The 15,440-nt window shown below is 35.5% G+C and overlaps 1 protein-coding gene across 1 annotated transcript in view; it reads left to right on the top strand.

Annotated features, from left to right (window-relative positions):
* The window catches only part of NBEAL1 (neurobeachin like 1), a gene marked incomplete at its 3' end in the record, with an annotated part of 145,371 nt that overhangs the window by 5,416 nt on the left and 124,515 nt on the right, over nucleotides 1-15,440 (top strand). Inside the window, exon 3 of the mRNA XM_007469188.1 lies at nucleotides 14,825-14,916. Coding sequence (XP_007469250.1) covers nucleotides 14,825-14,916 — 92 coding nt within the window. The remainder of the gene's footprint in view (nucleotides 1-14,824; nucleotides 14,917-15,440) is intronic.

Genomic DNA, 15,440 nt, shown 5'->3' with positions numbered 1-15,440 from the left:
ATTCCTGCTCTATACAGGGTCTTTCACTAATGTATTAGGCTACTAATTTAAGTTATGTAGTCTGAACTTTTCTTGCCTCCAAACAGTCATCCCCACCCAGGCTCAAGGATTTCATCAACAGTGCATTTCATATAGCTCTTATAAGTTAAACATTAACTTGGAAACAGGTTTAATTTTGTATCTGGATTTTAGTACAATAGTTAACTACTTCTCATCGGAGCCATACTTTTCTCAGGTGTAGAAGGTAACTTTATTTTTTAATACCTAAAGATTTTAGTTTATATTATCTGTGTTAGGCACCATGTAATTCCCTGTTTCTTTTGACATTATTTCTTAATGTGCTTATGGTAAGAGAGATGGCGCTGAAAACAATTTTGGTTTCTACATTATCATCAACTTTTTGGAATTCGTATGTTGCATAGAACAGATATGTACGTATCCCTGTCTCAACTGCTCCCCTTAGATAGGCATAAGGATATATTTCTGTTCAACATTTAGCCTTTCAGTAGTGCTACAGTTGGTCACCAAAATATGCAGAAGAAACTGAGTCCTCAAATTCTTTGATAAGGTTAAGTCGTTTTTGTTCTGTGTAATGGAAAGTATCAAATGCATTAACTCAGTAAAAAGATACAAAGTGAGTAAAAACATGACATTTTGAAATGTGGCAATGTGGGTTGAAATTCACGGTTCATTTTTGTCACTAGCTTTTTTATTTTTTGAGATTCAATTTACACTGGAAAATTTTGTGAAACTTCAGAATTAGAGCCAAGATTTAGTCCCAATTCTGTTTCTGATTTTAAGGACCCAAAGACAGGTTACCTAGTTTCTTTATGTTTCAGTTTTTTCATGTTTCAAATGGAAAAAATAATTATTTTGCATATCTTTCAAAGTTGTTGAGAACAAAATGAATTGACTGTATTTAAATGCACTGTAAGGGTAAGCTAAGAAATATAAAAATGTAATCTTTATTAGCATGTAAAGAAAAGGTATATGAGCATGAGAGTATGTGTATCAAGATTACTTCTATTTTGTCTTCATATGGTATAATGATGGTGGGAAATACTCTCTTGTCTTTTTACCAGTAGTGATGAAGCTGTGCTCATGAACGTCTTAATTTTTATTTTTTTTTATTTTTAAATTAATTAATTAATTTTTGGCTGCGTTGGGTCTTTGTTGCTGCACATGGGCTTTCTCTAGTTGCAGTGAGTGGGGGCTGCTCTTCGTTGAGGTGTGCAGGCTTCTCATTGCAGTCATTTCTGTTGCAGAGCACGGGCTCTAGGTGCACAGGCTTCAGTAGTTGTGGCACGTGGGCTCAGTAGTTATGGCTCGTGGGCTCTAGAGCACAGGCTCAGTAGTTGTGGCGCACAGGCTTAGTTGCTCTGCGGCTGTGGGATCTTCCTGGACCAGGGCTCAAACCTGTGTCCCCTGCATTGGCAGGATTCTTAATCACTGTGCCACCAGGGAAGTCCCCCCATCTTAATTTTTAATCTATTTATTTTTGCTTTCAAGCATAGCGCTTAATTATCCCAGTAATGATTTGGGATTTTTTTTTTTTTACTCTAAACCAAGTTTGTTTTGGATCTTGGTGATGCTCCATTTCCTGCTGTTGCCCTTTGTCCTGCTAAATCTGGAATATGACTGAAATAGATAGTTTTGCAATGAGCTCAGAGTAAACTTCCTTTTCAGAATAAAAGTTTTGCTTCATAAGGAAAACAGAATTTAGAGGTGTTTTATTCAGATAAAAAGGCATGTACCTCTTTTTATATATAGATTTGGAAAAAAATGGATGAATATTCTTCTAATGAGAAAATTGTAATTTATTTATACAATTTTGGTTGTAATTGTAAGTGAAACTTTTGGCAAGGTGTACCAATATACATCAACCCGTATAATTTAGCCCTTTTTTTTTTTTTCATTTCAAATGAGTTGGTTTAATTCCAGGTGGTACAGAATTCAGGATAGGACAGGGGCTTAAGGACACAGTTTGGCAGGATTCTGGGCTGGGTTTATGCGGATCTCATAGCTGAGGTAGAAATGGCAGGAACTAAAGACAAGATGAGCCACTGTATGATTTTTTCTTTTGTTTTACAAAAGTTTATTCTTAAATGTGCAGTAGGTTCTAAGACAACACTTATTCTAGCTATGGGTAGCAACAGATGTTATGGCAGGGAATCCAGCTGTTTAATCCAGATGTTTAAACAGGAATGGAATTAAGGATCATCATTGCTACAGGCACAAGGAGCAGCTTACTTTTTGCCAGATTTCTTAATTCCACCTGTGACCTTTCCCCACGGCCTTCGCTTTCAGCTCAGGTTTCTTTTGCTCTTCCTTCTGCTTCTGCTTGAATGCCTTATCTTCCTCACCCATATCCTTGGCTTGCTTCTTGGGCTGCTTCAGGGGCTTCTTCTTGCCACCTTCGCGGCCCGACATGGTGCCTGCTGCCCTTTCCCCCATCCCTGCCACTGCAACCCATTTTTAATAAGTCTCTGATAGGTACAAAGTGTAGATAGAAATAGCTCTCAACTTACTCTGGCTTAATAATGACTTTGTATATAAAGAAAGTAATGTTGTTTGACTCTAAGGCAAAACAAAACAAAATCATCAGCTTAGTAGTATTGGTTACCAATTACATGTTCATTTTAGGAAGTTAGATGTGAAAGAAAGCAAGAAATGAGTATTTTTTGTCAATAGATGTGAGATTTGCCCTTAGGAAAGGAATATTACTACCTTTGTGGTTTGACTTGAGGAGCTTATGCACTACTCTAAAAAGTTGTTAAGATGCATGAAAATTTTGTATTATTCTTTCCTTTTGAATATCAAAATTTAAATTTCCCTGGTAGAAGGTTGAAGGTTGAATTGATAGCCCTTCAATGTGTAGGTGTGGAGGAAGAGGGAAAAGGAAGAGCCTAAAATAATTTTCAGGTTTTTTGGTTTTGCAGACTGGTACTAGGTCATCCTATTCACCAAGTTAGCTAGTGCAAGTTCACCAGGTTTTCAGGTAAACATGTGAGTTTGCAGTGCCTGGAGGATATCTAGGTAGAGAAACACCCCACGAAATGGAGTTCAGAAGGCCGTCTATGCTGGAAATAAAGATTTGAGAGTTGTCATACTGACAATTATTGAAGAGTTACATGAGAGTAAGAAGGGAAGAGGCTCAAAAGTCAGGGAGTCCTGAAGAATATTATCTTTTAAGAGGAGGATAGAGGAAGAAGAGTCAAGAGTTTGAATGGGAGGAGAGCCAGGAGTGAGTGGTTGCCTCAGAAAGTAGAGGGATGTCAAATTCAACATAGCTTTGAAGAAAAGCATTACGGAGTGTGTATTGGATTCCAGTTAAGAGATTAATTGGTGGCTTTAGCAAAGTAGTTCTAAAAAGAGTGGGGAAAAAAGATGTTAAAAATACAAGCCCCCATTTTATTTTTAAATTGAATTCAGACTTAAAATCACTGACAAACTGCTATTAAAGTTTTAAAATGTTTACTCTTGATTTTTGTACTTATCTGGCCAAGGACCTTTCAAACTTATTCTTAACTATATCTAAGGAATATCAGCATTTTCTTTTAATTTATGTCTTGTGACTTAGATTTAAATTGGTAAAATTATTCTTTGGTTGAACCAAAGCATTAACTGATCCATGCATTTCACACAAAAGTCATTCAAGCATTTCAAAACAGTTTGTCTCTAAAAAAACCCCAGTGGTTTTGTTTGATGCCTTTAATTTAACTACTACATGATCTTTCCTGACAATAAACTTTAGAATAGTAGGAAAGATATGTACTATTTCAATTTATGGTGTCATTGTGAGGTGGGTTTGTACTTTTTTACTGAATAATTTTGACTTATGATTTTTGTCAAAATGTAACATTTAACTAAGTTTTAAAATATAAAATTTCATTTTGTAATGAATGAACTTCATTTGAAGCATGACAATATATAGACTTTCTAATTTAGATTTATGCTCTAAGAAAAAGTAGTAAAGATGTTTTACTTTTATACCAAGCTTTAAAAAATTTTAAATTTAAGGTATACAAGTTAACTGTAGAAAATTTAGAAAATACAGATATGCAAAAAGAAAGTAAAAATTTCATTATTCAGAGATTTTTAGTTAAAGTACTTTTATGCATGTGATCGAAAAGTCTGTGTAAATTAGTTAACGTTTACTACTACAAATCATTAGGATATCAAATTTGAAAAACTTCCATCTGATATGAAATTTGAATATTGTTTTAAACTTATAAGTCCCATTTAAAAAGTGTCAGTGTTATATTTAATTAATGCATACATAGTGATATGCTTTTCCTTTCTAAGGAATTTATTTTAGTCCAATTTAGCTAGTTTTTATTGGATGCCTACTGTATGTACATGTTATTTACTGTCATTTTATCCCTTGAATTTAATATTTTTCATCTTTTAAAAAATTTGGTCATTTAAAAAAATTAATAAACTATTTTTTTAGAAAAGTTTTAGGTTCACAGCAAAATTGAACGGAAAGTACAGTAGGTTCCTATGTACCCCCTGTCCCCATATATGCACAACCTTCCCAGTTATTGACATCCTGCACCGCAGTGCTACATGATCACTTGACTGACTTCCCCAAAACACTTGAAGCAGAAATTTCTTTACCTGTTATTAACTATATGTGAAACTCCAAGATGAACACAGAAAGCAACAGCACATATTACACCTAACATTCCAATACTCTACATGTTGGTCTTTTCAAGCCTTGCTAATTTTAACTGAGAATTCTCTACACTCTATTGATCAAATGTAGAACTTCATTAAAGTAGTTATCTGAATGAATAGTTACTTAAAATTTAAGAAATACCTAAAGTAAAAAAATCTTTCTCATTAGGGGTTGGTGTATTCTAAGCCTATTTTTATGCACAGGCCTCTATTAGAATATTGCTTCTTTTGTTTGTGTTTAAATGGTTTCCAAATCTTTCCTGGATGTGACTGGTTTTTATCAGAATTTCCATCAAAATTTTATAACTTTCATCTGGTTAATTGACTGTGACTTCATCTGAGGTCATGCTTTTCCAACTAGAGTCAGTTTCCCACTTAGATTGTGGGATGTGGGACCTAAGGGAGGATGAATGAAGTCATCAGTGATTGCTTAGTTGGAGAGGTAGCATTTGATTGAGGTTTTAAAGAATTAATAGTTTAATAGTCACAGAGGGTGTTCCAGACACATATAAGGCATGAACAAAAGTACAAAGGAAAAGCAGTCTTAGTATAGATTCTCATCATTAATGTCAAATTATACCCTGCTGCTCTGTTTTCTTGCCTGTCTGTGTACACAATAACTTCATTTTACTGATTAATTTAGTATAATATTTTGAAGACATTTTGAACAGCAGGTAATCTCAACATGTTGGAGTATGAGCTGTGCACATAAATCTAGCAAAAGGACATCACCATGAACACCTGTTACCAGGTTTGCACAGGCAGTGACAAATATAACAGCAGCCTTTCTGACAGCAATTGTAAGATGCATTTTGATTTCAAAGATGCCAAAATGTAAAACATTACATGTCTTAGAATCAGAGAAATATTGTATAAAAAGCAGTTGTAAAAAAGGATGTCTAGAAATAGGAAAGAAATCCCAATAATGATATTTAAAAACCAATAAATTGGATAGGAGTTTAGATAGCTGAAGAGAATTAGAGAGTTGGAAGGGAGGTCACAAGAATTCTTTTAGAATATATCCTAGGAAGTCAAAGAGTTGGAAAATATGGAAGGTTCTGAAGAATAGTATGAAAACATTTAACACATATTTAATTGGACTCTGAAAAGGAGAGTAAAGAAAGCATGAAACAAATGATAATATTTGAAGAGATTGCAGGTGAGAGCTTTCCAGGATTGATGAAAGTCTAGTAAAACTCAAGGAGAAAAAATAAAACAAATTCCATACCAAGATTCATCATAGTGAAACCACAGTGGTTTTGCAGAAAACCAAAGGGAAAGAGAAAATTCTGAAAAGCTGCCAGAGGAAAAAAAGATTATCTTCAAAGGGATTACACATTAATAGCTGATTTTTCAGTAATAATGATGGAAGGGAAAGGATAATGGATTGATATCTTTAAAGAAAATACTAATGTAGAATTTCCAACCAAGTGACATTTTTTCAAAGAGGAAAGTGAAATAAAGTCATTTTCAGCAAAACAACAGTTCATCAGAAAAATATAACAGTTTTAAATTTGTGTGTACCTCATAACCTAGTCTCTGAAGCAAGCATTGACAGAACTACAGAGAAATGAACATATGAAAATCATGGCAGTTTTTAAATTCAATTTATCATATTTTAGTATTTTTTTCTCAGTAATTGGTAGAATGAACAGACCAAAGAAAAAAATCAGTAAAGATACAGAAGATTTAAACAATAGGATTGACAAATTTAAAAAGGATTTATGTAGAACAACACCCATACATTCCTTTCAAGCACACATATTTACAAAAATGATGATATGACATACCTTAAAGCGAGTTTCAACAAATTTCAGATGATTGAAATAGAGTATGTTTTCTGACACGAATGTAGTTAAGGAAGAAATGTTGCTAAGGAAGAAATAGCAAAAAAAAAGTCATGAACTACACTTGAAAACAAACCTTTGATTAAAGAACAAGTAATGAAGGAAAATTAGAATTTTGGGGAGGTGGAACTGAATGATAAAAGTAAGCATTTTAGAGCTTCTAAATGGAGGGTGCTTATAGCATTACTTAGGAAAATTTATGGCTACAAATGTGTTAGAGAAAGAGGCTAAAAATAAATGAACTAGTCATTTGTGGTAGCCAGCCTTCAAGATCCCCACCTCGTGGTATTCACACCCTTTTATAGTCCTCTCCTACATTGTATCAGGGTTTGTCTGTGACCAGTAGAATTTGGCAAAACTGATGGTATGTCATTTCCGAAATTAGAAAAGACACTGTTGTTTCCATCTCAGTTACTCTTTTTTTCCTTGGATCATTCGCTCTGGGGGAAGCAAGCTGCTATGTTGCGTGCAGCCCTATGGAGAAGCCCATGTTGCGAACAACTGAAACCTTGCCAACCACCACGTGAGTGAAGTTGAAAGTTCCTTCAGCCCAGTCAAGCTTTGCTATGACTGCAGCCCTAGTTTCCGTCTTCATTACAGGTTTGTGAGAAATGCTGAGCCACAGCCACCCACCTAAGCTGTTTTTGAATTCTTGACCCTGAAAAACTGAGATGATATTTGTTGTTCAAGCTCCTAAATTTAATTTTTTATGTAGGAATATATTATTAATATATCATCCATTTCAAGAAGACAAGGAAAGAACAGAATAGGCCCAAAGTAGAGTGAAGGAAATTGTGAGGGCTTTTTTTCTTTAATGTGAAAATTCTGAAATTTATTATTTTTCAGTTGTTGAAGGAAGTGTACATAAGAAGGTTGACATGTATCACGGAATGTTTAATTTTAATAAAAATTATTCATTATTTAACAGCTTGGGATGAATGACATAAATACAATCTGTATCTGGATATAATTTTAAGAATCTGGAAGTGAGTTTGAAAATAAATTAATAGCTCTTCCTTCTGCAAATCTTTCTAGTAGTCATGGTGGTATAAGGAAATTATAAGGTTTATTACAGAAATTACTCATAATAAAATATTGGATCTAGGAAAAGATAATCGGTAGCTTCTAACATCATGTAAGAGATAACTAGAAATTTATCTTTTGAAGGACATGTATAACACCACCTACGTTGTGTTTTATTGGGGAAAAAAAAACACCTCTAAATCTGACAGTCTGTAGATCTACTACTTCACAGGAAATACAGAGGACTGAGGAACATGTTAAATGACATAAAGATGTGCAGTCAGCAAAATCCCTAATGCGAGAAATACTAAATCACAAACGGCCCAGTGTCTTCAACAAATAAATTAGGGCCAAAAAAAAAAAAAAGAAATGTAATAGAAACCTACAGGTTTAAAAAGACTTAAAAGATATACCAACAGTTTGCAATTTATGGACTTTATTTGGGTCCTGATCTTATCGGTTAAAAAAGGCATTTGTGGGACTTCCCTTGGTGGTCCAGTGGTTAAGACTTTGCCTTTCAATGCAGGGGGTGTGGGTTCAATCCCTGGTTGGGGAGCTAAGATCCTACATGCCTCGAGGCCAAAAAACCAAAACATAAAACAGAAGCAATATTGTAACAAATTCAATAAAGACTTTAAAAATGGTCTACATCAAAAAAAAAAAAAAATCTAAAAAAGGCTTTTGTGTGTAAGTCAGGAAAATTTGAACATGAACTGATATTAAAGAACTGCTAATTTTTTTAGATATAATATTGTCATATTTTAGAAGATACCTTTTATGGATATACATTGAAATATTTGTGGATGAAATATGATATCTGGGTTTGCTTAAAAGTAACATTAGAGGATGGGGCTGTAGGTGAAAGAAGATTGGTTACACATGATTTGAAAGTTGTTGAAACTGAGTCATACCATTCTCTCCACCTTTTTTGTATGTTTGTGATTTCATTTAATAAAATGCTTTTGGAAAGAGCAGAAATTAATAATAAACATAATAGAAAGGATCAACCAAATAAAAAGTTGGTTCTTTGATAAAATTAATGAAATTGAGTCAGGAAGATAAGGTTTGTGGTTGTATGAGTTTCAGAAATTTCATATTCACCCCTTCCAATGGCATTCATAAGGCATAGTTCATCTTTTTAAAATTTATTTATTTATTTATTTACTTATTTGATTGCGCTGGGCCTTAGTTGCGGCTCGTGGGCTCCTTATTTGTGGCAGGCGGGCTCCTTAGTTGTGGCATGCGAACTCTTAGTTGCTGCAGTTGCCTGACCAGGGAATGGAACCCGGGCCCCCTGCATTGGGAGTGTGGAGTCTTAACCAGTGCGCCACCAGGGAAGTCCCACATATGTCATCTTATAGATAATGTATTGTTAAAAATCTTGTTTAATTTTGCTTAACTAGTGCTTCTCTAACTTGATTAAGCATAGCCATCTTTCCTTTTCCTTTTTTTAAAACTTTTCAAATTGTATCTGTTCTCATCGAAACCGACAGTATTGTTAAGTACTTGCTTTAGGAAATGGTGACTTCTCCAGTCTTATAATTCTATGTACCTGTCCCACTGCTTCCTGTTCTTTCCATGGTGGGACAATACCAAATATTGTACATCCTTTGAGCATATCTTGCTATTTTCTATCTGTTTTCTATCTGTCTGGAATTCGCCTCTCCCCTCCTCTCTCCTTGAGAATATCTGTTTATGATTTGTGAAAACTTTTGAGTACTTTTATTACTCAGTTACCTCCAACTTTGACAGATTCAGTAGCTCCCTCTGTATTGTTTTGATACTTTTCACAACTCTTCTACCTCTCATGATGTTTTGCACTTATTTGTTTATGCTCTTCTTTCCTACTGAAAAAAGAGCACTTTGAGGACAAGATTATGGTTTTTTTTTTAAATTGAGGAATAATTGATATAAGATTATGTTTTCTCTTCATGTCCATAGAGTCTAGCACTGTCCCTGGTTGGTACATGGTTGGCATGTACTTATTAAATGTTTTTTGAAGCAGCTAAGTTCTATTAGAAAACCTTGAGGGCTGGCCTAGTGTTTCTGTGGGAGGAATTTATCTTCTTTTGCTAGGACATTAAAAATATGTTATGAATATAACTGACTGAACTGAACTTTTAAAATGCAACTCATATGTAAGTTGCAAGTTTCCCAACATATGGTTGAGATATATGTATGTATCTAAAAGTTTATAAAACTTGAAAGAATACTACAACCCAAATATCGTTGTGTGGAGGAAGTAAGGTGTTTCCCCCATTCTTACCTGTAACCCTAGCCCATAAGAACTAGGTGAAATTGTATGGATCCCTTAATTCTGTTACCCACTAAAGCCTCCCAGTGGAGGAGTGGATGTTATAAGAAGGTAAAAGCCTCCTGTGCTTTAATGTAATTTAAATAATCACATTCGGCTAGTGGTCACTGCACTGGACAGCACATCTAAGTGTTTAGACTTCGTCCTCTGGTAATGGGGGGACGTTGAAAGTATTTGAACAGGAGAGAAAAGATGATTAGACTCAAATTTAACAAACCCCATTAGTAACTGTGTGTAGGTGAGAGAAACTGAAGCTACAGAGACCTGTAGGGAGCTACATAACAGTCCAAATGAAGGACTGTCTTAACGGCAGATGATTGGATGAATATTTGAGTACAAGATCAATAAAGTTGATTTTAATTATTTTATAATTGCTTATTTTATTGAGCATTTGCTAAATGTCAGGTATTGCTGAGTGCCTTACATGTATTATCTCATTCAGTGCTTTCAACAGCCCTATGAAGGGAAGTATTACCTTCATTTTATAGATCAAGAACAGATCAGAGAGATGAAGTAACTTCCCCAAAGTTATACTGAGAGCAAATGCAGAGATTTGAAAGGAAAAGAATACAGTTAAAATCATGTGGCACAGGGGATCTTGAAATATTTAAATGTGTATGTGTAGCATGGAACATTCCTGTTTTGTGAGTGAGCCATAATTTAGGCACATAATAGGTTATAAAAATAGCATTAGGGACTTCCCTGGTGGTGCAGTGGTTAAGAATCTGCCTGCCAATGCAGGGGACACGGGTTCAATCTCTGGTCCAGGAAGATCCCACATGCCGCGGAGCAACTAAGCCTGTGCGCCACAACTACTGAGCCTGTGCTCTAGAGCCTGTGAGCCACAACTGCTGAGCCCATGTGCCACAACTACTGAAGCCCGTGTGCCTAGAGCCTGTGCTCCGTAACAAGAGAAGCCACTGCAGTGAGAAGCCTGTGCACCACAATGAAGAGTAGCCCCCGCTCGCCGCAACTAGAGAAAGACCATGCGCAGCAACGAAAACCCAATGCAGCCATAAGTAAATAAGTAAATAAATAAATAAATAAATTTAAAAATAAATTAATAACTTTAAAAAAAGTAACATTATACTTAGCATATACTATGTGCCCTTGACTAGGTTATTTAATTTTCACAACCCTGTAAAGAAAGTACTATCATTATCTTCATTTTTATAGAAGAAACTGTTGTGCAAACATAGGGTGACTTGTTCAAGAAAGTGACAGAGCAGGGGTTAGAATCCATATAATCTGGCCTCAGTGCTCCTGTAGTACTTAATACATTTGTGTGTTGTGTTAATAAATATCATACAAATGGAGAGATAGACCCTACTGTGGTGTTTCATTGTATCCAACTCTCTTAACCATGAAAGTGGCTAAGCTTGAGATTTAATTAATATTGTTTCTGGGTGTGTGGACATTTTTCCTTTTATGGCCTTTGGCAGTAAAGTATAAATCTTCTTGAGGGTTTTCTCAGGCTGTGTGGAATGTGGCTGTTTTATGTGTTAAATTGTTTATGGCCTTGAGTTTACTGATCCTTAGTTCCTCTTTTCCTCTTTTTGTCCACTAAGCTCCATTTTATTCCTGCTCACAGTTCAAAGACAGTGTAGTGTAGTGTAGTAGAGCACAGTTGGATTCATGTATCTTTGCATTTTAATCCCAGCACTATTGATGGCTAGCTGTATGACTATGGATAAGTTATATATCCTTAGAATTTTGCTTTTCTAACCTGTAAAATGGGGAAAATGAAACCTCTAGATGGTTGTAAGGAGTAAATGGGATGATGTATACTTTTAAAATACCTGCTATAATACTTTGCGCATTGCAGAATCTCAAAAAAAAATGCTTCACTTCTTACTAAATAAAACATTTCCAGCCTTAAGTACCATTTCTTTCTTTATAGTTAGTTGCTCAACTTCGTGGGAGAACTCTGTACTTAACAAACTCTGAATTACCAAACACTTGGTAACTCTGACTTTCAGACTTTGAACTAGATATGGTAGAATTTCTAAATAAACTATGAGGAGAAATACATTAATTCTTTATGGCATTATAAACTGTTTTGTGCTGAACTTTTACAGAGTTTATTAAAACTCTAGTTTATTAAAAAGGAACCATGATAAGGAAAACTCCAGCTACCTGTATTTCTGGAGTCTTATCATGATGAATGAATGAATGAATGAATGAATGAAGTGCTGGTTGGAAATGAAAAAAGCAATTAATGAAATCCTTGAGAAAATTTCTCACAAGAGGTAGTTCTTTTTCTGAAATATTTCTGTCTTAGGGATGATGTGGATTATAACAATTTGTGATCTGATTTTGTAGCAGTATATTAATAGAAAAAATACACAAAAGGTTAGCAGTCTGCGTATTCTTTCAACAATTCTTTTAGGAATTCTGATTTGTGTGTAATGCTTTTATTTTAGGGAAATAAATAATTTGAGTTCCCTTTATCCAAGAGCAGTACCTAACCAGTGTTATTTAATGAGTAAGTAAGACTCCTGATATCATGTTGAAATTGACTGGAGTAAAAAAGTGTTAATGAGGTGAAGGAAACAAATTTGAGCATCATTGGCTCCGGACGCGCAGGCTCAGCGGCCATGGCTCACGGGCCCAGCCGCTCCGCGGCATGTGGGATCCTCACGGACCGGGGCACAAACCTGTGTCTCCTGCATCGGCAGGCAGACTCTCCACCACTGGGCCACCAGGGAAGCCCATTTTTAATGATGCAATTTATATTTAAAAAGATATTTCTGAGGAATCATGGTTTTTTTCAAATCATCTTTGAGATGTAACTTACAGACCTTAAAATGCACAGATTTTTGGGCTTCCCTGGTGGCGCAGTGGTTGAGAATTTGCCTGCTAATGCAGGGGACATGGGTTCAAGCCCTGGTCTGGGAGGATCCCACATGCCGTGGAGCAAGTAGGCCCGTGAGCCACAACTACTTAGCCTGAGCGTCTGGAGCCTGTGCTCTGCAACAAGAGAGGCCGCGATAGTGAGAGGCCCGTTCACCGCGATGAAGAGTGGCCCCCGCTTGCCACAACTAGAGAAAGCCTTCGCACAGAAATGAAGACCCAACACAGCAAAAATAATTAATAATTAATTAATAAACTACCCCCAACATCTTCTAAAAAAAAAAAGCACAGATTTTAAGTGTCAAATTTGATGAGTTTTGATACAAGCAAACATTTGTGTCACTACTACGTAATAAAACAAATGGAAAATTTCTATTATCTAAGAAAGTTGTCTTTGTGCCCCTTTGTAGTCAGTCCTCTGAAAGACAGTCAGTGATCTAATTTCTGTCACCATAGCCTGCTCTAGAACTTTGTATAAGTGAAATCACACAGTGTATATGCTTAATGCCTGGCGTCTTTTGCTCAACATGTTTTTGAAATTTCTGTTCATTGTCCTATCAACAGTTCATTCATTGTTATTGCAGAATAGCATCCCATTGTGTGAATATACCACAATTCATCAGTTAACCTTGTTGATAGAATTTTGGTTTGTTTCCAGTTTTGGGCTATTAAAAATAAATCTTCTATGAACATTTTTGTACAACTTGTTTTTGTGGATATATGTTTTCACTTCTCTTAAGAGGAATGACTGGGCCATGTGGTAAATTTATGTTTAAAAGAAACTGCCAAACTGTTTTCCAAGTGATTATGCCATTTTATACTCCCACCAGAAATGTGAGTTCGTTACTCCACATCTTTACCAACAGTTGGTATGGAAAGTCTTAAATTTTAGCCATTCTGGTGGTTGTGTAATGGTATTCCATTTCATTTTAATTTGCATTTCCCTCGATAACTAATAACGTTGAGAATGCTTTTGCATGCTACTTGGCCATTTGTGTATCTTTTGTGAAATGTCTGAACCTTTTGCTCATTTTTAAATTGAGTTGTTGTCCTATTTACATTGATTCATAGGAGTTCTTTATATATTCTTGGTACAAGTCCTTTGTCAGATATATGTTCTGAGAATATTTTCAGCTGGCATATGGCTTGCCTTTTCATTTTCTTAATGGTGTCTTCTGATGAATCAAAGTTTTAAATTTTGGTTAAGACGAATTATTATTATTTTCTTTTTTTGCTTTGTGATTTTTGTGTCCTAGCTAATAAATCTTTGTCTACCCCAAGGTTGCAAAGGTATTCTGTATTTTCTTTTAGACGATTTTTTAGTTTTTATGTTTAGGTTAATGATCCATCTCCCATTTTATCTTATTTATGCATTTTATATTTTTCATTAATTCATTGGGCACCTGGTCAATGCCAGGAACTGTTTTAGGCACTTGGTGCCCATTAGTAAAAAGAAATCACTTGTGGTGGGCCCTTAGATAGGCCTTGAAATTGTGAAGCCTACAGTCTAGGGGAAATGACAGATAATAAATTAATAAATAAATAAATTATGCAGTATGTTAGAAGGTGAGAAAGCACCATGAGGTGGGACAACAGAATAGGGTAGAAGGTAAAGGTTAGTGAGAAGATTTGTAACTTTAAGAAAGGGTGGTAAAATTTGGCTTCATTGAGAATAAGCCATTTAAAGAATGACCTGAAGATGTAGGAATTAGCCATTCAGCTATCTGGTGGAAGAGTGTCCTGGGTAGAGAAAACAGCCATTGCAAAGGCCTGAGATGGGAGCATGTCTGGTGTGTCCCGGTAACAGCCAGGAAGCCAGTATAGTACAGGGTGACAGTGGATAAGGCCACAGAGATAGGGGAGGGCAAATTGTTTAGAATCTTATAGGACATTTTTCAGATTGTAGCTCTTTGTGTGAATGCCATGGGTTCACTATACTTAGTATACATTTTAAAACAACACATATGTCTTCTGTATATCATTTAGAGATTTCATATTATTGCTTCTTTAGATTTACCAATTCATATCTGCTCAATAGGAGTAAAAGCATTTTTTAAAAAAATTCCTGAAAGATGTACTTAATATTAAAATGGTTTTCTTATTTCAGAAAGATCCAGATTACCTGAAGCTGTGGTTGGACAATTTTGTTTCTAACTATGAACAATTCTTAGATGTTGACTTTGAAAAGCTGCCTACCAGGTATGTTGAAACACTTAATTTCCTACCGTTGGGTGAGTTTGTTAATTTTTGGTACAAAAACTTCATTGATGACATTACAAGGATGGCAGTTATGTGACACACATGCTACTCCTGCATAACTCTGCTTTCATGGCAGACATTTCTGATTGATCACAGCAGTCTTTCTTGCTGATACTAGATGTGACTTCTAGAAGCCTCTTCTTTACTTTGTTCAGCCACTGGCAACTGGGTGTCCTGCAATTCATTTCAATTCTGACACTACCTGGAGTTAGCGCCAGATCCCATGAGTTAAAGGCAAAGTCCTCCACAAGACTGCCCTCACTTCAGACATCGTTAGCAAGTCTTGGGAGCCACCGACATTTCTGTGATCAACAGGCTGTAAATTTAGGAGTTGACATGACTCCCTCAGGTTCAATAATTTGTTAGATTAACTCACAGAACTCACTGATAGTCCTATACTTATGATTACAGTATTATTATAAAGGATACATGTAGGACAGGGCCTGGGAGGGTCATGCAGGGCT

The sequence above is a fragment of the Lipotes vexillifer genome, unplaced genomic scaffold (genome assembly GCF_000442215.2).
Source record: "Lipotes vexillifer unplaced genomic scaffold, Lipotes_vexillifer_v1.1 scaffold259, whole genome shotgun sequence".
Taxonomy (NCBI): Eukaryota; Metazoa; Chordata; class Mammalia; order Artiodactyla; family Lipotidae; genus Lipotes; species Lipotes vexillifer.
Note: the sequence above shows the minus strand (reverse complement) of the source record. Positions and strands in the feature narration are given on the sequence as shown.